At 39.8% G+C, this 23268-nt stretch overlaps 1 protein-coding gene across 9 annotated transcripts in view; it reads right to left on the bottom strand.

Moving 5' to 3' along the window:
• atp2b3b (ATPase plasma membrane Ca2+ transporting 3b) overlaps positions 1–23268 on the bottom strand; it is a 49612-nt gene that overhangs the window by 10688 nt on the left and 15656 nt on the right. For 4 of the 9 annotated variants that reach the window (XM_053686395.1, XM_017486351.3, XM_047160329.2 and 1 more), the window contains exons 3-21: positions 21951–22148; positions 21305–21562; positions 21028–21153; positions 20521–20646; positions 18924–18977; positions 18405–18446; positions 17653–17817; positions 17058–17272; positions 16550–16792; positions 15711–15952; positions 14959–15193; positions 13952–14131; positions 13295–13382; positions 13003–13109; positions 11176–11367; positions 10560–10773; positions 9823–10034; positions 9567–9674; positions 5907–6089 (exon numbers count right to left, since the gene is read on the bottom strand). In XM_053686395.1, the coding sequence (XP_053542370.1) occupies positions 5907–6089; positions 9567–9674; positions 9823–10034; positions 10560–10773; positions 11176–11367; positions 13003–13109; positions 13295–13382; positions 13952–14131; positions 14959–15193; positions 15711–15952; positions 16550–16792; positions 17058–17272; positions 17653–17817; positions 18405–18446; positions 18924–18977; positions 20521–20646; positions 21028–21153; positions 21305–21562; positions 21951–22148 (3188 nt within the window). The remainder of the gene's footprint in view (positions 1–5906; positions 6090–9566; positions 9675–9822; positions 10035–10559; positions 10774–11175; positions 11368–13002; positions 13110–13294; positions 13383–13951; positions 14132–14958; positions 15194–15710; positions 15953–16549; positions 16793–17057; positions 17273–17652; positions 17818–18404; positions 18447–18923; positions 18978–20520; positions 20647–21027; positions 21154–21304; positions 21563–21950; positions 22149–23268) is intronic. The other 5 variants (XM_017486352.3, XM_047160330.2, XM_017486355.3 and 2 more) reach the window with 2 other exon arrangements.

Genomic DNA, 23268 nt, shown 5'->3' with positions numbered 1-23268 from the left:
AAGTACAAACACAAATTATAACTGCACAAGAGGGATTGAGAGAAATTATGAACACAAATATAGCAGAGGTTCAGAAACTGTCAGAGCCAGAATTCATAGACTATACTGAGAGTTTCTCCAGTGTTTTCGTTTTAAGATTAGGGTTCATTTTTAATTGAAAAACAACCCAAACAAATAAACAAGCAAACTTTCCAGTTGTGGCCATTCCCACTTTGAATTTAAATCAGAAAACAGATATGGATATTTGGGGCAATTAACAGATACAGTGTCAATACATTACACGCCTACAGTATTATGTACAAAGCTGCAGAGGCTTTGTGTGAACATCTACTATCACTCTAAAACAATACAGTATTAGAAAGTGGCCACTGAAAGCCTGTCTAAAGACCAGTGCAGGTAGCTGCTTAAAGTACACACTTTAAGACATAGTCTCTAGCCTTACAAAACAAATTCACCAAATGAATGACTTTACTACAACAGTTATCAATTCAGCCTTCAAATAAAAAAAGGCAGGAATTACGGTAAAACTTCTTGTACACCTGCAGGGGAATCAGTGCTCGATTAATCTGATTATCTCTATCAGAAGCGCAGTGATGACGGCCGGAGTGTACACTCTTTGCCAGAACCACCCTTGAATTAAAGCCTTGATCAAATTTAGCTGACTGATGATATGAGCGTTGCTGCTGTAATGTGTGTCGTGTTTTGCCAACACTGTGTCGGGTGAGGAGAGGATCGATGCAAATTTTGTAAGGGGCTTTGTTAGCACTTCTGTTGATACCACTCCTATGTTACATCCTGCAGTCTTCATCCATCATATTTATGTATATGTGGATTTTACTAAGTACAGTAATGAATGAGGGACAGTGAAAGTGTTAGCAATCCCTAAAGACTGGGTGTGTCTGTGAGTGTGAATATGTGTTCATGGTTCTGAAAGTCCCTTTCTCTCTCAGATTTTTTGCACAACAACTTTACAACTACGAGTAATTATGTGCAGAAGGACACAACGTTCCACACATTCTCTCAGATATTTAATCCAGAAGTAATTTAAATTAGGTGCTGTTAATTTGAACATTGTGTACTTAGTTTTCTGGGTTTGTGTACCAAGTTTTGTGGCTTTTCCCTGCTAATGAAAGACATTCTAGTGTTGTCAGGGAACTGAACATTGTTTCATTTCTGCCAAATGTAACGTTTTGTGCCAAGGATGCTGTTTGTTTAGGTAAACTCCCTGACAAATTCTGGGGCCTTCCAGGAACAGGTGTATTTATATTATGATTATATTAGGATTCAAGTAATAACAATACGTGACCTCTGATAGCTACATGGTTGAGCCACAACTCATTTAGGAGTTTCAAACAAGCGAGTGAAAACTTGTGCAATCACAAATATGACAGTTTTTATTTGTAAATAGTTTTTTAACCTATGTAAATGTTATGCTCCACTTCAATAACATGAGCTGCTCTGTGTAGATTCATGAAATATAATCCCAAATAAGTGCATTTCAGTTATATGTACCACTACAAATTGTGGAAACGTTCAAGGGAGATAAATACTTAGAGGCGTTAGCTGGACATTTCAAGAAAAAACCAGGGCTGAGCCCAGATTCTTCCCCATGCATTTTTTCCAGCTTAGCTAGTAGCCTAAGTTTTGTTTTATGGAAGCTGTGGTAAGTTAGCTGTCAATGTACGACATGTTCAGAAAAAGTTGGATTTATCATAAAACTTGCCTCGGTTGTTGTCACTGTTTGTAGCACTACCATACCGATAAAATATCAAACTTTTCTAACTAGTCTAGTTTGGTGTCGCTAGCCAAGGGGAGGCACAACCAAGCTAAGGGTTTTCTTTTACTGACGTTCAGTTATGTAGTGACAAAACTCTCCAAATGGAGAATTATTCGGGGTTAAAGAAAATATCTTCAGGGCTATAGCCCCAAATGCCCTGGCCAGGTTATGCACCTGGGCACTGCACATTTCCATTTGAATAAAATATATATAGCAGCACAAGAAGTAAAAAAAAATACCAAATTGTGTGCCTTCAAGATATTTACTTATAGTTCAGCCTTCTTAAATAAAAAATAAACTGGTTAATTGTATTTTGTAAATGTTTTCTTGAACTGTGGTGGGGTAAGGTTTGGTTAGATTTGCTAAGAGAGTGCCAATCAAACAGCAGTGCAGCAGTTTTTTTTTTTTTTTTAAAAATCAAGACTACAAAAAATATTTGTGTATTTGTGTAACTCCGAAACTGATATTTTAGAAAATTGCATTGTGTTGCAGTTTATCACAATATGAAATATTAAAAATATTAAACAGTCATGCAATATAAAAAATGCATATTCTACAAAGTATCAGCTAAGAAATTTTCATTTTTTCATTTTTGATAATCAGTGTAAATAAAAACATTTCTTTGAACCCCATACACTCCCAAGACACATCACCAGATCCAGACTTACAGTCCTCATTGTTGGAACCACTAGTTCCACTGTAGTTACTGAATAATTCATAGTAAGTACAGAATAATATGAATAATTGAACAAAAAGGGACTTTAAGGAGTTAATGTACTCATACTATTGGACCCCACTGTTCATCCTTCCTGAGTCTGCAGATCCTTTCTGAGCTGCAGTCTACAAATATTAAGAAGTCTACACACATTTTTTCTTTACAGGGCTCTACATCCTGTCAACACTCTCAGTGGTGCAGTGTATGCATCCGTTTTGGATTCCTTTCTATCCTTCATTCAGCTTATTATCCAGGTCCATTAAACCACACACTGCCTTCATGGACTCTCCTCTTTTTCCAGTAGCATCTCCATTGCTAAAGCCACATACTACCAAAAGAAGACTGGTAGTTCTCCCAACACCCGCACTCCAAAACCTTTTCTTCTCTTCTCTGTCCCCCTCCTCCCCCTTCCCCTACCTCTCTCACTGCAGATGACTTTGCCACTTTCTTTTCCAACAAGGTTACATCAATCAGGAACCAGTTCTCGACCCCAGACATGCATAGACCGGCTCGTCCTCCATGTAATTCCCAACTGACTTCCTTCTCTCCCTTCTCAGAGACTGATGTCTCTAAACTCCTCCTCTCTAGCCGTCCCACAAACTGTCCTCTTGACCCTATCCCTTCTCACCTTCTTCAGTCCATCTCTCCCACACTATTACCTGCACTCACACACATCTTTTAACACATCCCTCTCTACTGGCACCTCCCCTACCTCATTTAAGCAGGCCCGGTTTACCCCACTGCTTAAAAAACTATCACTTAACCCTGCTGTAGTTGACAACTACAGACCTGTTTCCCTCCTCCCTTTTCTTTCCAAAACTCTTGAAAGAGCCGTTTTTAATCAACTCTCCAATCTTCTCACACAGAAAAACCTCCTGGACACCAAGCAGTCTGGCTTCAAGAGCAATCAGTCCACAGAGACTGCTCTGCTTTCTGTCAATGAAGCCTTACAACTAGCAAGAGCAACCGCTAGATCATCTGTCCTCATCCTACTCGACCTCTCTGCTGCTTTCAACACTGTGAACCATCAGATCCTCCTGTCAACTCTCTCCAGCCTAGGCATCACCGGAACGGTTCTGCGCTGGGTGGAATCCTATCTCTCAGACAGATCCTTCAAGGTATCAGGGAGAGGAGGTATTTCTGAAACTCAGCAACTCACAACTGGTGTTCCACAGGGGTCAGTTCTGGGTCCACTCCTCTTTTCTATCTACACGACATCTCTAGGCAGGTGATTGAGTCTCATGGCTTCTCCTATCATTGCTATGCTGATGACACCCAGCTCTATTTGTCCTTCCAGCCTGATGATCCATCCGTCTCTGCACGTATCTCTACTTGCCTGTCGGACATTTTAGTCTGGATGAGGGAACACCACCTTAAGCTCAACCTGGCAAAATCTGAGCTTCTCGTCATCCCAGCCTGTCCCTCAATCAACCACAACCTCACTGTACAGCTCGGCTCAACCACACTCAAGCCAGGAGGGTTGAGTGTGGTGATTCTCGATGACAGCTTGACCTTTACAGACCACATCTCAACAACTGCACGGTCCTGTAGGTTCATCCGGTACAAGATCAAGAAAATCAGACCCTACCTCAACGAACAGGCTACACAGATACTAGTCCAGGCTCTCGTTATCTCAAAACTGGACTACTACCACTCACTACTCTCGGGCCTCCCAGCCAGCTCCACCAAACCCCTTCAAATGATTCAGAATGCAGCAGCACACCTCGTTTTTAACCAGCCCAAGAGAACCTATGTCACACCCCTCTTCATCTCCCTCCACTGGCTTCCTGTAGCCGCCCGCATCAAATTCAATGCCTTGATGCTCACCGACAAGACCTTGTCTGGAACAGCACCCTCCTACCTCAACTCTCTCCTGAAGGCTTACGTTCCCTTACACAATCTGCGATCGATTAGCAACCGATGCTTAGTAGCGCCTACTCAGCATGGCTCAAGGTCTCTTTCAAGAACATTCAAACTAACTGTTCCTCAGTGGTGGAATGAATTTCAACCTCTGCAGAGTCTCTCACCATCTTCAAAAAAACAGATAAAGACCCACCTCTTCCTTGAACACCTAACCAACCCATAAAAAAATAAAAAAATTAAAAAATAAAAGGGCACTCACACCTCTACTCTGCATACTTTGCTTCTTCTGGAATTCAATTAATGGTTCTTGTATGGTAGCACTACTTGTATTGTTCTCTGCTTGATATATCACTTTGCTTGTATTTTCTCATTTGTAAGTCGCTTTGGATAAAAGCGTCTGCTAAATGAATAAATGTAAATGTAAATGTAAATGGACACCAATTTAACAACCTTACTCTGTAAAGACCTAGCTAAGAGCCCACACACATCACCACACATCTCCTAGTATCTCCTCATAGTGTCTCCTCATAGTATCTTCAAAGCACTTCTACTGTGCTCAGCTGTCTCTTTCCTACCTGTTCTATTACTGGTTTATGAGACAGAGAGAAGGGAAAAGCACTGCTCCAGCAGTGAGAGCGCGCACACACATACACACACACTTCTGCATATACAGTACATAGACAGCTATGACACCAAAGAAAACCTGGATATCCAAGACAACAATCAAACATTAATTAAGAATCAGTGAGTTAGCATTAGTCAGATAGGTGACCTGCCTAACACTGTAGCGGATTTATTGCTGTATATTAAAAAAATTATAAGAAACACTGTTTTGTTTGGTAAAAGAAGAGAGTGAATATTATAATAAAATAAAGTGAAAGCAGGGAGGTAGATTAATAAAGAGAAAAAAACTATGTAGTTTTGAATTCAGATGAAGTAAGTGTGGGAGCCCTTATGGTGGATGCTGAGGCAGAGCCAACTGTGCAGAACGTAGGAAAAAGAACCCCTTACACATCAGCATGCATCTTGTTTACAAGGATAATTAATATGATTTAAAAAAATAAATTTATATAATCTTAGTATTACACAAATAACCTTAGTATTGTTTACCACCCCAGCCCCCAAAATTAAGAGCACAACGGCGTTCAACAGACTCCGACTGGATGAACCCTGTAGCACAGAGGCAAAGGTAAATCTAAGCAATAAAGGCCTCTAAAGGACTTCAGTTACAAAATAGAGTAACAGAGATCTGAGCAGGGGATGAGTTTTATAGATCACTGTCAGAGAAATCTATACTCATTTTAGTAAAGGGTCCCAAAGAGAACAAAACAAAGACAAACAGAGGTAAGGATGAGCTGATGTTTTGCTGACTTTTAGAAAGCATCTAGAGAGAAAAGAGAGAGGTAGACAGAGCAAAATAAAATAAAACAATATTCTTTGACAATGATGATATTCTACTTTCAGTGAATATCAAAGCAACTAGGACTACTAACACTACTTCTACCAGTGAGAGGGGTCAGGGGAGAAGGGCTACGGTTGCACACACAGCACCTGAGTCTGGATGCGGTTGAGGCCTCTGAACCAGAGGATCTGGCCTCTGCGCAGCTCTCGTTCAGCATGGTCAATCTCCTCCTCATCCTCAGCCAGCTCATCCTCGGTCATCTCATCTGTGCCTGGCCCTGTACCGGCCTCTTTAAGACACTTCAGGTGACTGGTGGGCACTGTGGCAATGACCTGGAGCACAGAGAGAGATGCTGACAAACATTAGAAATGGGTAACTAAGAAAGATGACTGTATGTTTAAATATATATGTACAACAAGGTCAAATGTTTTTAAGTTATTATTGATCAAATGTTAATAATATAGTAACTCTTACTTAGTTGCTACTTAATATTTTTTCCTGGTCAGAGTCGAGCAATATTAATTTGAAATTTCTAAAGTGTATTTGAAAAATCCCTGTATGGAGTTGAAATATATATATATTTTTCCATTAAGTACAGCGTTCCTAATAAAGTGACAAGTGACAATGAGTGTACAGTATATATGTGTGTATACTCTGCTCTCATGGATATAAAGCAATTGCAAACAAAACAGGTTTATCAAAAAAAATCTTTGTTAAATATAGGTGTGCAACAATTATTGGCACCCTTTTAGTCTTACTAAATACTTACTAATGCTTTGTGCTACCACCCTTTGCCAAGATAACAGCTCTGAGTCTTCTCCTATAATGCCCGATGGGGTTGGAGAATACATGGCAAGGGATCTGAGACCATTCCTCCATACAGAATCTCTCCAAAAATTTCAAGGTCCATGCTGGTGAAATCTCATCTTCAGTTCACCACACAGGTTTTCTATGGGTTTCAGTTCAGGGGACTGGGATGGCAGGACCTTGATTTTGTGGTCAGTAAACCATTTTTGTGTCGATTTTGATGTATGTTTTCAATTGTTGTCCTGCTTTAAGAGTCAACCATGGCCCTTTTTAAGCTTTCTGGCAGAGGCAGCAGGTTTTCATTTAATATCTGTTGATGTTTGATCGAGTCCATAATGCCATGGATCCTAACAAATTGTCCTGGTCCTCTGGCAGAAAAACAGCCCCAAAACATTAAAGTGCCACCACCATGTTTAACCGTGGGCATGAGGTACTTTTCCATATGGCTACCGTTCTGTGTGTGCCAAAACCACCTCTGGTGTTTATTACCAAAAAGCTCTATTTTGGTTTCATCTGAACATAGAACTTGATCCCATTTGAAGTTCCAGTAGTGTCTGGCAAACCGAAGAGGCTTGAATTTGTTTTTGGATGAGAGTAGAGGCTTTTTTCTTGAAACCCTTCCAAAAAACTTTTGGTGATGTAGGTGACTTCAGATTGTAGTTCTGGAGACTGTCTGACCCCAAGACACAACTGTGATCCTTGGAGATTTTTTGGCCACTCGAACAATCCTCTTCACAGTACATTGAAACAATATAGACACGCATCCAATTCCAGATTGATTCATGACATTTCCAGTTGACTGGAACTTCTTAATTATTGCCCTGATGGTGGAAATGGGCATTTTCAATGCTTGTGATATTTTCTTATAGCAACTTCCCATTTCATGAAGCTCAACAACCTTTTGCCGCACATCACAGCTATATTCCTTGGTCTTACCCATTTTTATGAATGACTAAGGAAATTTGGCCTTTTCCCATTCCTAGTCACCCAGGTGTACTATTTTTTTTTTTAAATATCAATGGGAATATACTTCAAATATATGTTTCTCATATGAATTCATAGGGCCAATTATTGTTGCACACCTATATTTAACAAATTTCTTTACATATATATATAAACCTGTGTTGTATTTGCAATTGTTTGATATCCATGAGAGCAGAGTATATTTGTGAATTTTTTTTTTTTTTAAAAAGATCAGAAAGACACATTTTCACAGCTTTCTCTGCTCATATTTACCAGTGGTGCCAATATTAGTGGAGGACACTATATATATATATATAAGACAAAGCCAATTCTTTTGAAGACATTTGGGCTTGAGATCAAAAGATGAATCTATAAGATCATAGATCAGAATGTCTTGATATTTACATCTAGCAGTCCATACAGGATTTCACAGTGGGGTTTTTTTGTGATTGTTGCAGCCAAAATTAATTGATTTTACTGTGGCTTTTTTCAAAATTTGCAAATATATATTTTTTTGTGCTTTTTGTGGAAAACTACTCGAATTGGCAAAACTGAAAGTGCACAAAATTGTTTTGCATGGCTTTTCGCAGATGTTTATTGGTAAATGAGACCTTTAAGCTGTACTCATGTTCGACATGAATCGAAGAGGGCTTTGGCTGAATGCGCATTGTGATGACGTCACATGATGCATCTTGGCCCAAATCTGTGGAAAATCTGTTGTTTTTGAAATTTTGAAAAATTGCAAGCTCCTGCAAATATTGAGGAGTTTCCTTGATTTTGAGCTAATTTCTGCCGTGAAACTAAATCCTTGCAAAATCCTCGAGGGACTGATCTAGATGTATTAAACAACTTAGAACATGGCACCACCTACTTTTTATGTGAGCAGAAGATAGGAACTGATGGTTTTAAAGTAAATGAAAGTAAATAACACTTAATATTAGGTTGCATATCCCTTGCTTTCAATAACTTCAAGCCAGCGACCCACTGACATCACCAAACTGTTGCATTCTTCTTTTGTGATGCATTTCCAGGCTTTTACTGCAGCTTCTTTCAGTTGTTGTTTGTTCTGGGGGGTTTTCTTCCTTCAGTCTCCTCTTCAGGAGGTGAAATGCATGCTCAATTAGGTTAAAGTCTGGTGATTGACTTGGTCAGCATAAAACTTTTCACTTTTTTCCCCTGATGAAGTACTTTGTTGTGTTCCTCCCAATTAGATTGGATGTGATACGGTCACCCCAGCCCTGTGGAGGGTGATGTCACTGACTGCTGTTTAAGAGATTTTCTTCGCTCTCATAATGTTTCTGTCATTATTTACCTTGGCCAACTTGTTCGACATCTGGCTGTGATCTGGTTATTCTGATCTATAATCTCATAGTCACCTTCTGATCTCAAACCTAAATTTCTTTAGTGTATAGCAATAACAAAAGAACTGCCTGTGCTGTTCCAATACTTTGGCAGGGACAAGTGGATGTCAGACTGGTCGACAGCATTATCAGCTGTACAACAAGCAACTGCATCATCAAAACATTTTACGTGATTTCACTTTTTGTGAAAGTCCATGCAAATTATTATTTTTTAAATTCTCGCTCATCTACATTGCATTATGGGATTGAGTTGACAGTACAGGGTGCTGTGATCTGCATAATAACATAAAGATCATGAGTCTTGGTAAATGATGTAAAGGTTATGGTTCAGATATTAAGTGTGCATGCTCAGCATGCCATTTCTGTTTCACTGTGAACGGGAAATATTTTTCACAAAATATTTTTCATTAAAACGTCATTTTCAAATGTATCTGTCTTAGCACAGACCAGATCTTGTACTCTTAAACTATAGTCTTCAATGTGTTATGCCTTGACTTGGCTACTGCTTTCATTAAGGAACAAATTTCTTCTTTTTTTATATATAGAAATTGAAACTTTTGACATTTGGATCCTATCTGTTGTGTTTTGGTGTGAGGAAAAATGTATATATTGGCTCTGTCTGTTTATAGAACCTATTTTTGAGGGCATGATGCATAATAAAGTACTCCCTCTCCTCACCTGACCCCACAGGAGCTCTCCAACTCCAACAAAGAGGCACCACAGCCACTGTTCCATGTTGAGAGGGGCACAGCTAAAGGGCTTTCCCCCAAACTGCACTATAATGATCTGCAAAGTGAACACACACAATTCACAGGTCACACATGACAAAGCCTTCTACTAACTTTACCCTACATATATCACAATCAAGGCACAATCAGCACCAGTAACACTACACTTTCATTCTTAATTGCTTTGAAGGTACTAAGTGTGGGACCTGCACGCCGAAGGTGCCCAGCACGATGCTGCAAAAGATGGGGTTGCCAAAGATGCCATCAAACACATTCCTCTCTCCATGAATCTTGCGAGCATTGATCTCATTGAAGAGCTGCATGAGGACGAAGGTGTTGAAGATGATTGTGTAGTGCTCGGATGGAGGCGAGTGCAGTGGAGCATTGCGCCCGCTGTCGATGTTAAAGATCTTTTCCCCTGTGCAGAATGAGAGAGGCACAGGGGATGGGGATCAAAACTGGGTCAAAAACGAGAAACCAGAGATCTACTGCATGTGTAGATTAAAATGACCCTTTTTAGATTTGAAAATAAAAGTGGAACAATACATAAAATGTCGGCATAAACTGTCAATGCTCTGCTCAGTTTCAATAATTATAATAAATAAAATATTTTCAAATCACATTCATGATACAGAGAATATTACACAGATTACCATGTGTATAAAACTAAAAAGATTACCCTAAAAAAAGTAATTTAAGTCCTTGTCACATTCTCCTCCCCCTGCATCTCCCATGTATGTTAGTATCTGTTGACCTGTGGTTGTTTGACCTTCTGTAATTCAATCTTATATTCACACTTTTCACACTTAGGTTTTAGCTTGTATATTTTCATAAATATTGTTTCCATTCCTAATAACTGAGAGAATAGTAAGATAAATGTCGTTTTAAAATAAAATTATACTGTGTTGATTATTCCATACTCATCTGTAAGCTTATATCTTACCAACAAACAACAGAGTGAAGATGATAACAAGCTGATAGACACCATGCCCCAGGATGTTCTTCATCATGGTGAGGGAGATGAGGGGGTTGTTACGGCCGTAGGGTTTTCTCAATAGCAAGGCTTCAGTGGGCGGCTCAGTGGCCAGGGCAAGCGACGCAAATGTATCCATAATCAAGTTCACCCATAGCATCTGCACCGCTTTTAGTGGAGAGTCCTGCATAAACACACACAAACACATGGTAACAGTGATGTTCATAAATGAATGCAATTTTCTGCATTGGAGTTCCAATGTTCATTATAGGATGTGTAGGAGAAAGTTTAATGCACAATACCAACAACCTCCAGCAGGGGGACCAGCACACAGGCTAATTGGAGCATGCCTTTCCCACAATCCCCTGCCTGCCAGAGAGGTGCAATGCAGTAGGTTCTACTAACCTGATACAGAGCTAAATACTGATCTAGCGCAAGCTCTCTACACTAGACAGAAACACACACTTACCACAGCAATGCAGTCAATGGCTTCTAAATGTTAGTCTGTAAAGGATGTGCAAAGTTTTTTGCATGTGTATGTTTGTGCATGTATATATAAAGTGTGTGCAGTATGATTGTGTATTACCTGTGTAATACAGGCTCCAGTGAAGGCCACTATGACGGCCACCACGTTGACAGTAAGCTGAAACTGCAGGAATTTTGAGATGCTGTCATAGACATTCCGCCCCCACATGACTGCCTTCACAATGCTACTGAAATTATCATCAGTCAGGATGATATCCGAAGCCTCTTTAGCAACATCAGTCCCAGCTATGCCCTGAGAAAGAGAGTGAAAAAGAGTCAGAAAAAGACAATGGGAGGGAGAGAGAGAGAGAGAGACAGAGCGAAAGACACAGAACACAGAAAGAGAATAATACTTTTGCCATAAAGCAAATTTTCTACAAGTTGGACAAATTTGGACATTTTGTGCAACAAATAACAAAACAACAATTATATAAACATTATTTTTGTTACATTCATTATTAGGAATGCATTGATACCTTTTTCCCCCCACACTGAGTATGAGTACATGTTTTTTGGTACTCGTCAATACTGATACCTACTTCATGAGTAACCTACTCAGTATTAAGCAGTTGGGGTGTCATGGAACATTATATTAAGTTCTGAGTGTGCAAAGCAGTACCAACGAGCGTGGTCATAAAAAATGAGCTGAAGTGCTGAAAGTTTCTCTGCATGCTCACATCACTGCTCCATGCTCACAAATACATTTGTATGTGGCACCTCCCAGCTGACAAAAAAGGTCCCCAGGACGTCCCCTAAATGGATTCTACGAACGACCCTTGAACGTCCATGTGTAGGGTCCCCTTGACGTCCTACGGATATTCAAGGGGACGTTCACAGTACGTCCAGTGACCATTCGGGACGCTTAGGGGACTTTCGCTGAAATGAACACATTCAGTAGTGTTATGATTTGATATTCTCTGACGTCCTCGGAACATCCGCCAGCGAACGTTATAAACCGGACCAAATGCGGACCTAAGTGGACGTTCACAACGTCCGGGGATGTCCCCTGTTTGCTGGGCTTGCACTCATTTATAATGACCACGCTTGCAGATACTGCTCTGCACACTCAGGTCAGCCGCCCTCATGCTCTCTATTAAAGATACTGTTTAAATGCCATAAGATGTTCTTCAGGTTGCTTGTATTATCAGGTTACTTGTATTATAGGACGATGCTGTAGTACCGCTTCTTGATATTTTGACAGAGCACAGTTTGCACTCTGCTTTGGTTGTTTTGCCATTATCAATCATGAAGTGACTGTTCAGGTCACTGTAATTTTTTGTCACCTCTTAATTAGTGCGACAACATACACTAGCCTCATGTCACCTAGTATCATGCGGTATCGGATAATACTATCAGGGCATTTTTTTATAAGTACGAGTATGAGGAAATGAGCATGGTATCCAGCCAATGCCTCATACCAGTATCGATACTGATGCATCTCTATTCAATGTCATGGACTGCAACACAAACACTACAGTGCAAAGTCCTTACAAGCAGTTACCCAAAAACAACTGTCATGACTATAAATAAAAACAGAATGCTTACAGTAGACAAGTTGGTTGTCATATTGGGTAACAACAATATGAATTACTTGTTGCCAGACACTGGACTTAAAGTGTATATGTACAGAACAAGAAAAGAAAAGAACCGAAAAAAAAAAAAACAAGGAAAAATAACAGAGAGAAGTAATTTTGGTGCAGTAGGGCCTACTGGGAGATCAATAACACAGTACAGTAGTAGATATGGATTTTCTCTGGTATAATTAGTCACAAAACACAGAGGACTCTCTTTAAAAAGAGCAGTGAGAGATAAATACTTTAAATGATGGCTAGACAAAAAGAAGACTGGAAGGTTAGATAGATAAAAACTGTAAAATATTTGCACTCACCATGGCAAAGCCGACATCAGCTTTCTTAAGAGCTGGTCCATCATTGGTCCCATCACCAGTCACTGCCACCACCTGCCTCTGCTCCAACACAGTGCTGTCAATGATGCCTGCAGATTGTCAGCAAAGCTTAACCACTGAGCCTGAGTACCCCCTCTATACGGTATCTAACTCATAGTATAGCTCGATGAAACACATATTTTACCACAATTTAGTGATGCGTGACTGAAATAGCATATACGGCTGTGCAAAATGAAGTTGTTTTTACTGAGAGTGAATGAAGCAGCCTTCTAACCTTTAACCAGAGTGTGTTTGTCAGTGGGTGAGGAACGGGCCAGGACTCTCAGTTTGGGCCAGATCTTATCAATCCTCTCCTGCTCAATCTGAAACATGCAATCCACCAGAGCAATAAGGATCACTTTAGTATTAACATAATGTCATTGTATGATAGACTATGGAAGGGGTATATAACCAAATATCACGTTTTTTTGTATATCACTGTATCTGGGTATTACTAGGAAATATAATGTTCTCTAAATTTAGGCTCACATGTATTTCTTTTTACAGTAGGATACCATTTAAATACATGCACACTTTGTGATAAAATGTACAGTATAACTATTTACAAAATCCTTATCATGGTATACCACTAGTATATTATTACATGCATAGTCAATACCAGAGAAAACAACAAAACAGAATACTGTAAAAAAAAATAACAATAATAAATAAATAAAAAATTCCACAGACCTTCTTAGTACATTTATTTCATGAACATAATCAAACACATTATTTAAATGCATACGATAATATTCTTTACTGAAACCACATAATTTTTTATGAACTTTCCCTTGAGAGAACACATTAAATCATTAAGCCATGCTCCAGGACCCATGGGGGGGCCCCAAGACTCCAATTTGATCTACCGCTTTAATGTATAAAAACGATTCACCTCTCCTTTCTCATTCCTGATTCGTCGATTGAATTCCTTGCCTTCCAGACACAAGAAGTCATCGCCAGGTTGGATGATGCCACATTTGGCGGCGATGGCACGTGCCGTGTTGATATTGTCACCAGTGACCATGCGCACAGTGATACCTGCTCTCTGGCATTTCCGGATGGCCTCAGGGACCTTCAGTGGGAGAAAAAAAACAGATGAACACACATGACATTGTTCCTACGGATTTACAAGTTAGTCTAATTACATACAAGTCAGAACTGTGACACTGTAAAAAACACTACACAAATAAATTACTATACAGAGCTTTCTGGACATATGTCTGCTAATTAATGTTGATGGACTGTGGTAATTATGATCGATTCACATGAGATAAAAAATCTGTGTATAAATCACAGACATGGGAGTGTCACATTAAATACCACATTAACCTAATTTTAATACAAAAGCATTGTTTTGATTTTTATTATATCTGCTTGTTTTAGGGCTTGTGGCCATGCGAGCTGCATTTGACCATTAGTATAGCAAATGCATCTCAAAAAAAAATTGAATATCATGGAAAAGTTAATTTTTTTCCATAATTTAATTCAAAAAGTGGAACTTTCATATATTCTAGATTCATTACACATAAAGTGAAATATTTCAAGCTTTTTTGTTTTAATCTTGATGATTACAGCTTACAGCTCATGGAAATCAAAAATCCAGTATCTCAAAATATTAGAATAAAGAATTTATAATACAGAAATGTCGACCTTCTGAACAATATGTTAATTTATGCATATGCGTCTTACCTGGACTAAGAACTGAACAGTTTGTCAGTGGTCCAAAGTCCTCTTTTCAGATGAAAGTAAATTTTGCATTTCATTTGGAAATCAAGAGAGTCCCAGAGATACTCTGGTAATAATTACGCTACCCCACCTCCCAAAGTAAAGCTAGTCCAATCCAAATATGGATTAACATTGCTAATTCCAAAACCCCAGCTTTATTTGCTCTTTGCATACCTCAGGCCTCACAGGATCCTCAATCCCAACTACAGAAATGCATGTGAGGTCAGAAACAATATCAGCTTCATTGTCCCAGTCAGGTTCAGGCTCGCCGGGGAGGTCACGGTAGGCAATACAGATGGTGCGCAGGCCCTCACATGCCATTGGCTCGATCACTTTCTTCACCATCTCATCTCGGTCCCTTGGCCTAAAATTCCGCACCTCACCCCCTGCACCTATAATGGATGAACACCTGGAGAATAAAACACAAAGGAGATAAGTAAGCACATTACCAGTAAAAAGAGGTCATTATAGCTTTGACCCACACAATATAATGATATTGTCATAAAAGTCTTTATTGGTCACATATACAGTAGAACACAGTGAAATTGTTTTCTTCACATAGCCAAGCCTGTCAGGAAGCTGGGGTCAGAGTGCAGGGTCAGCCATGATACGGTACCCCAGGAGCAGAGAGGGTTAAGGGCCTTGCTCAAGGGCCCAACAGTGGCAGCTTGGCAGTGCTGGGGCTTGAAACCTTGACCTTCCGATCAGTAACCCAGAGCCTTAACCGCTAAGCCACCACTGCCCCTATTTAAATATACACAATTGAACATGGGCAAATAATATGGTGTAAAACTATTCAACCAGCCATCAGTAGCAGAAAAAAATCCATGCATGGTGGTGTAACATTATGTAACTGATATAAAATTTATCTGAAAAAGAGTGACATTAGAATGTGACAATAAGAGGGACAATCCAGAAGGACTCACTTTTTCAGGAGAATTTCAGAGGCTCCTTTGCTGTAGAGACGGAAGGTACCATCTGGAAGCTTCACCACGGTGCTCATGGATTTACGGACCGAATTAAAGGTGTAGACCTTGTAGATCTTCTCCTCTGGGATCTGTTCACGGACGGGTGCATAGTCTTGCTTCAGGTCCAGCACAAAGCCCAGCAAGCCACATTCAGTCTTATTCCCCACCTGCTTAGGCAGGCCACCTTCCACATCAGGGGGCTAGAGGAAAGAAGAAGACAGAAGAAGTTTATGTGCAGATCCAGGTGTTTTTAATATTCTTGTTTTACTGTGTTCTATGCTTTTTGTGATACTGTCCTGCATTTGTATATTGATTGCAGCTCCCTTCTGGTTATTTGTTCTGCTATGATTTTACACTTTATGTACTTTTTAAATGGGTATGTACTCTTGTAACTTTTGCAAATTCTATTGCAGTGCTGAATGTCACTATCCAATATACCCAATAGACATAATATGGAAATAGGTAAGTGCATGTCATTGTTGTTTATAATGAAAGCTGAACATTTTTCAAAATAAATGTTTAAAATGATCATCATTTTTACCATCTAGTTTGTATAAATACATGAAACATCATTCATATTTTTTAAAATAATTGTAAGCACTGGGTTGGCCAAGACTACTCAAAAGTCACATTAGTCATGTGGTTGATGACAGCAAGTGCCAACAATATGAGCTACAGCAGCAAATGTCAGATTGTGTCTGACTCAATGTTTGCAACCAAGTTTAGAGAATCTTTGGATGCTTTATAATGATCACAATTCCATATGGAGACACATCCTCTGCTGTGCATGCTCTTACAATGATCTTGGAGGTATAGGCGCTGTTGATCGAAATGGCATTGACAATCATTTCCAGAGTGTTGGAGCTGAGCTGATTGGGTTCTGGGATCTCGCGGAAGTGCTGGTCATTCACATAGGCCTGCACCACAGTCATGCGGTTGGTAGTCAGAGTGCCAGTCTTGTCTGAGCAGATGGCAGTGGCATTGCCCATTGTTTCACAGGCATCCAAATGGCGTACCAGGTTATTGTCCTTCATCATTTTCTGTGAGGACATAAGACACGATAGCAGGTAAGATAGGGGTTTGTTGAGTTTTGTAGTGGACTGTGAACATTAACACTAGAGCATCATATGAATATTATTTGCATTATTTGCGAATTTAGTTGCATATAATTTAAAATTTAGAAAAACAAGATAAGAACATATCTTTGCATATTTGAATTCCCTAATGCAATGGGCAGACTCTGTAATAAGTCATATTCCGTTATTGCATGCACATTTACAGACAAGGTGTTCTAGTTTACCTTACCTTCACTGAGTAAGCTAGAGAGATGGTGACAGCGAGAGGGAGACCCTCAGGCACAGCCACCACCAACACGGTAACTCCAATGATGAAGAACTTGACAAAGTACTGTACATAAATCGGTGTGCACTCAGGGAGCCAGCTCCGCCCTTCTACCACGAATGTCTCAATCACGAAGTAGAGCACCAATATAATCACTGTGATAGCTGACATTACCAGACCTGGAGGGAAAACAACAGGCTGTTTGCAGGACTGCATGAGTTATAAAAAAACAAAGGCATAATGACCCACTGTCACTATGACTGACAGGCATGTAGAGATGACTCCTTGTGTTGATTGGTTGGATGATGATGGTGCACATGATTTTTTTCCTTTCATTTTCAGAGTCTGGGGCATCACAGAGATCAGTGATGTCAGAGCAGATATTTAATTTACACTTGCAAGGAGCTATTCATATAAGAGAGAACTTCATCAACTACTGCATAAAATGTGGCCTCAAACTTACTGACCCAGCCTTCAAGTAGTAGCTTTTAGTAAATTAGAGCTGGAATCACCAAACAACCTCAGCTAGTCCTTCATTCTCTGTGGAGTGGTCACTCACCTGCTTTACCAATCTGCACAGCCAGTTTGGTAAGTTTGCCCTGTAGAACGGATTTCTCCTTCTTCGGCACATTGGTTTTCTTCTTCTCCCTTTCCTCCACTTCTCCACCTTCCGCGCTCTTCAGCGGCTGCATTTCCATGGCAACCGCTCCATCCTGCTTCTTGGCTGATGGGTGGGACAGAATTTGAGTGCTATTACATACAGACAACAAATCTGTCCTGGCACAGCTAGGAACTACTGCGAGCAATATGTACCACCAACATGAACCATTCGGATTACTATATACATAACAAAACACATCGCAGTGTGGACCTCTACTATGGACTTGTACTACATATCGACATATGGCAAGAAAATGCAAGATGAATGCAGACACAATCACTGATGGTACAGTAAAAACACAGAACATCTACACTTGCAGGAGAAGTGTGTTATCCCTTTTGACCCCCACAGAGATGGCACATTTTATCAGCAAAGTGTCTTCAGAATTCCCCTCCACACAGAATACAAGGTTACAATGCCGCAAAACACTGTAAAACACTGAACAAATAGGCTGGTGAAGTCCTGACTGTCATGTATGCATCTCTGTTAATGCAATTATATAACTCATACATGCCCTTAACACATCTGAACAGTAATGATTCCCATTCCACAACACATTAGGTGACCCACTGGGTAAAAACTTTCCACTGCAATAAAATAATTAACCCCTCAGTGCCTCTCATTCATCTACTCTACTGTCTCTCTGGTACCTTTATTTTGATTGGTCTCCACTGTGGCCTCTGGCTGCTTGCCTGTGAGAGAGGGAGAGAGGGAGAGAGAGAGGGAGAGAGAGAACAGTAGAAAAGAAGAAGGTTGGAGGGAGATGGATAGAAGATAGAAAGGAAAAAGCAAAAGAGGAAAAGAAAGAGTAGAGAGTAACAGGCAAATAAAAAGTGACAGACAGAGACAGAATGAGAGACAGAGCACACAATGCTCTTGAGTGGAAGAAAACAAGAGAGCACAGAACTATGGAAACAGATGAACAAGCGCATACATATACATGCACCACATGCATATACACGTACATAAACATTCAACCAAATTAAATTAGCACTAAAATTATACATGGCTACCTCATTTGGTTTCACTGATTCAGTGTAACTTTTTTTCTGTATTTTGTGGAGTGGGCCATGTTTCACTTAAGCACATATGTACAGTTTAACCTGTACTGTACATGCACCTGATGCCGGTATATTGCTCAGAAATTTTCTGTCTTTAGCAGTACATACCATTGGTGACGCTGCTCTGTTTGGCTTCAGTAGTAAGTGAGTAACTACTGTCTTCTGATTGGGGTGCGTGAGGGGGTAGGTGTTGGGTCATGTGGGTGTGGAGGAGGGATCGTGGAAGGTTTTGGGATTGGGTGGAGGTAAGAAACAAAAAAACATGTATTTATAATACTGTCAGACATGTGATGGTATGCCAGGGAGTGAGGAAATGAGTAGTCGTTGGATGTGGCTGGATAACATTATTTTAGAGAGCATTTTTGAAGATTTATGCAAACTGAGAACAAATTATTGTAAGTCAGCTGTCTAGATACAATTTCTAGATACAATAGGTGAAATCTCTTTGAGAGACAATCAGTGAGATTGCAATTGAAGAGTCTTGCCTGCTCTCTTTCTCCTCCACAATCGTTTTTTCTGTTAAAGACTTTTTAAACAAATATATAATCCAGCACTTAGAATCCCTAACTCTCATGCAAACAACAATGTATTACCTCATGATAAATCGCTCCTACCAGCTAAGGCTGCACGTTTCTCAGGGTTTTTCTTTTTTTTCTTTCCTATTGTTTAGAACCGAGATCACAATTCCCACTCATGATTCATTGACCAGTTTTGTAAGGAACATAAGGAAATACTTATATCCATTAAATTCTTACATTTTGTAGCAGACCGTTGTAGCTACATTTTCCTAGCAGATATGAATGACAGCTGTACTGCAATAGCATAAATCCTGAGCAACCCCCATAAAACTTTAATCATATTAGGGTGCCAAGAGTGCAGTGTGTCCTCTTAAAGATATAAGGAAACCAGAAATATTAACAGCTGGTTAAATAATAAGTCGCTGCAGTGTTTAGATGCAAGCAACTCATAAGAAAGTCATATAAAAATAAGAAGACTGAGAAATCAAGAAATCAGAAATCAGTCTTGATAAATGCATTCTATGCATAATGTATCAGTGGCATGTTTTGTGCAAAAATGTTTGTATGTTACAGAAAATAAGCAGTTGTGCTCTCTTTTATGCAATGGTTGGCTGAGATTAAATGCTGCACAATCAGCATTGGTTTTAGTAGAATCTTTTGTGCAGTCTTTCTAGCGCTTCATTCATATTTTCATTTACTCTATATTTGTTCAACTTTCAGGCTTTGGGTCAGGATTTTTTCTTGAATGAAAGCAGGCTGCAGCTCTTTTGTAGCTTTGATACTGAAGCTAATAAATAAAATATTTGTTTACTAGCATGGTGCACTGATAAAACATTTCTATCCTGTAAGTCTTTTTCTTCCCAGTGACTGCAATGCACTTCCATTGATCTGAAGAACGTTATTTCTCTTATATAAGACATTATTCATTTTCCACTCCTCCATACCGCTGGAGGTCATATTTAGATCTTTTCTTACTCTTTCAATTCAATTCTGTCACACCTCCTCTCTATTTCCTCTCTACGTGTACGAGAGTGTCAGGTACAGCAAGACATCCTAAATAGAACTTCCATACAGCGTCTTTATTTTATTTTTCCTTTGCATTCATTGTGTGTGTGTGTGTGTGTGTGTTTGTGTGTGTGTGTGTGTGTGAGACTGTATGAGCATCTTTTACTTCACACCTACTGTACCTTTCTTCTCTTTCTTTTCCTCCTCTCCCTCTCCAGCCCCAAGCAGAGTGAAAATGATTCCAGTCTGAGAGTTTACTCCAACCGCTGTCACCAACATCCTCCCTGATCCCTCCATAACATGGGTGCCTGAGAGAAGAAAAGATGGCGTAATGAAGAAGAGATTTGCCTAGTTAAATAAAATCTGGACTTAAATCAGTCTGCCCTAAATGGCTAATGATTATCTACCCAATGACTTCATACATCTTCTTTAGGAAAATATCATTATGCTATTATTGAATAATGTCCTCAGCATGTCAGGAAAGCCTAATAAAGTGAATGGAGTTAGCAGTGGCAGGCCCTAAGAATAGCAACAGGCAGGAGAGGGAGGCCACACGCCAGAGATCACAGCAGGAACCAGAGACACACTGATTTGATTAGAAACATCTGGATTCCTCTGCAGCCTCTCAGTCACATTGACACATGCTGTCAACAAGGTATACAAAAACAAATATACACACACATACTAACCAGAGAGAAGCATAGGGTCCTTGTCCACTGACTTGCGTACATGATCTGACTCTCCAGTTAGGGAGCTCTCATCAATCTTCAGGTCATTGCCCTGAATCAGAATGCCATCAGTAGGCAGCAGATCACCTGAATGCACAAAACAGGATGAATATTATCACATAATAACAGACACACACTATTCTCACAACTTCCTGGTGTATATTAGCTATATTGGTTCAGAAACCTATTAAGCTTACTCTTTCTATGAGTAGAGAGTCAACGGAGAGTAGGGACTGACCATATTTGACCTGGGCCATGTCGCCCACCACCATGTCAGCCACAGGGATCTGGATGACATTCCCGTTGCGCACCACAGCGAAGCGCTGCTCCTGCTCAATGCGGCTCTGCAGCCCGCGGAACTGCTTCTCCTTGCTCCAGTCGTTGAAGGCCGTCACCAGCACCACGCAGATGACTGAGAGTAAGATGGCGGCACCCTCAATCCAGCCCGCCTCAGCTTCACCCTCATCCTCCGCACCAGCTGCCACGTCCCCACAGGCTTCATGACAAGAGGTTAAAGGTCAACTAGAAGAAGCACACTCAAAAAAAAATGTTTTATATATTTTTTAATTTCCATTATTATTATAATGTATAATAATAACCTATTATATTATTATGACTACTTTCCATTAAAGTCTATTATTTGAAATATAGTAAAACGTGATTAGGATAATCTTATATAATTAGGTCATTACAACATTATATTCAAAGATATGCAGACCATGCACTCTTGTTTCTCCCTCTCACCTTTTAATGAAAACCCTCCGACATTCCCTCCATCCAGCTCTCAATTTGTTTTCTCAATTTTTTGTATTAACATCACCCCTCTTACTCAGTTCTCAGAAATCTGTTGAATTTTCCCCTTTTTCACTAGGCCCCTTTCTCACCGTCACTCTCCTCCCCCGGGGGCTGGTAGAAGGACAGGCCAAGAGAGATGATGGCTGCTATCTCCAAGATGATGAGGGTGACGTCCTGCAGTGCCTCCCACACCAACTGCAAAAAGGTCTTGGGCTTCTTTGGGGGAATGAAGTTTTGTCCAAATGTCTGTGCTCTTTTCTCCAAGTCCACCGGGTTATCAGACAAACCTGATATGAGCAAAGCACACGTCAGAGGCTGCATATTACATTTATTCATATAGCAGACGCTTTTATACAAAGCAACTTACAAATGAGGAAGATATCAAGAGTTTTATCCAAAGCGACTTACAAATGAGGAAGATATAAAGAGTTAAACAGTTTCCAAAAAAGATTTTACAACATAAGGCACTCCCTTAAAAGGTTCAAGTCATCAGCTGACCTTCTAAATCAAGGCTTTCATGTCAAAGCTTGAAAACCCATTGTATATCCTACACCTGTGCATTATGAATCACTTGGGAAAGTATTTTTTTTTAAATTAAATAACACACTGGTGAGCAAGAAATGACTCAAAGCCAGAAATATAATCGCCAAATTCCCTGACACCTTTAGTGTCACCCTTTTGCTCTCTCATTTTCTTCTTCCACATATTTAATAACACTGATGTAATAATTCTCCACTATCTGTACTGTCTCCATCAAAACAGCCATGCAGTGAAAACGCAATAAAGAATAATGTAGAGTATTACATATAATAGTATCTTCTAGATAGTGGTATATCTATAGTTATCCTATGTAATTGATTGTGAATATGAAATTGACTGACCAATTCAAGTCAGTGCTTTATGAGTGAATGATTATGAGTGAAAGATTAGGAGTGAATGAAACCTTTTGCTGTGGATTGTTCCACATTTGCAGTCATCAGAAGCCTTCACAGCATCTAATACATTTCAGATTTAAATTATTCATTGTTTATTTCCCACGCATTGGCAGTGGAAGATTAAAGACCATTAAGTCACTGAAATGAACGGAGGGATGAACTGAATACCTACCAACAGCGAATATTAAATTACACATAATCACTAAGTCTGCTTTAATGTGCCCACTCTTGCTCTCTCATTTGAGTCTTTCAAGCTCCCTTTTTCTTTTTTCCTTTCTTTCTTTCTTTCTTTCTTCTTTCTTTCATTCTTTTTTCATGCATGTCTGCAGTTTCCATGGCAATGATGGCATCAAGCAAACCTCACACTTGCTCTTCAAGTTCCTGTCTTTGGGCACCTTTTCGCCTGGCTACAGATGATATCATTGCATCAGAGAGGCATAAGAATAGATTTCTGATTGGTCTGCTCTGATGG

This window comes from Ictalurus punctatus, chromosome 15, assembly GCF_001660625.3.
Source record: "Ictalurus punctatus breed USDA103 chromosome 15, Coco_2.0, whole genome shotgun sequence".
Lineage (NCBI taxonomy): Eukaryota > Metazoa > Chordata > Actinopteri > Siluriformes > Ictaluridae > Ictalurus > Ictalurus punctatus.
The sequence above is the reverse complement of the archived record's forward strand: the minus strand, read 5'-3'. Positions and strand labels throughout refer to the sequence as shown.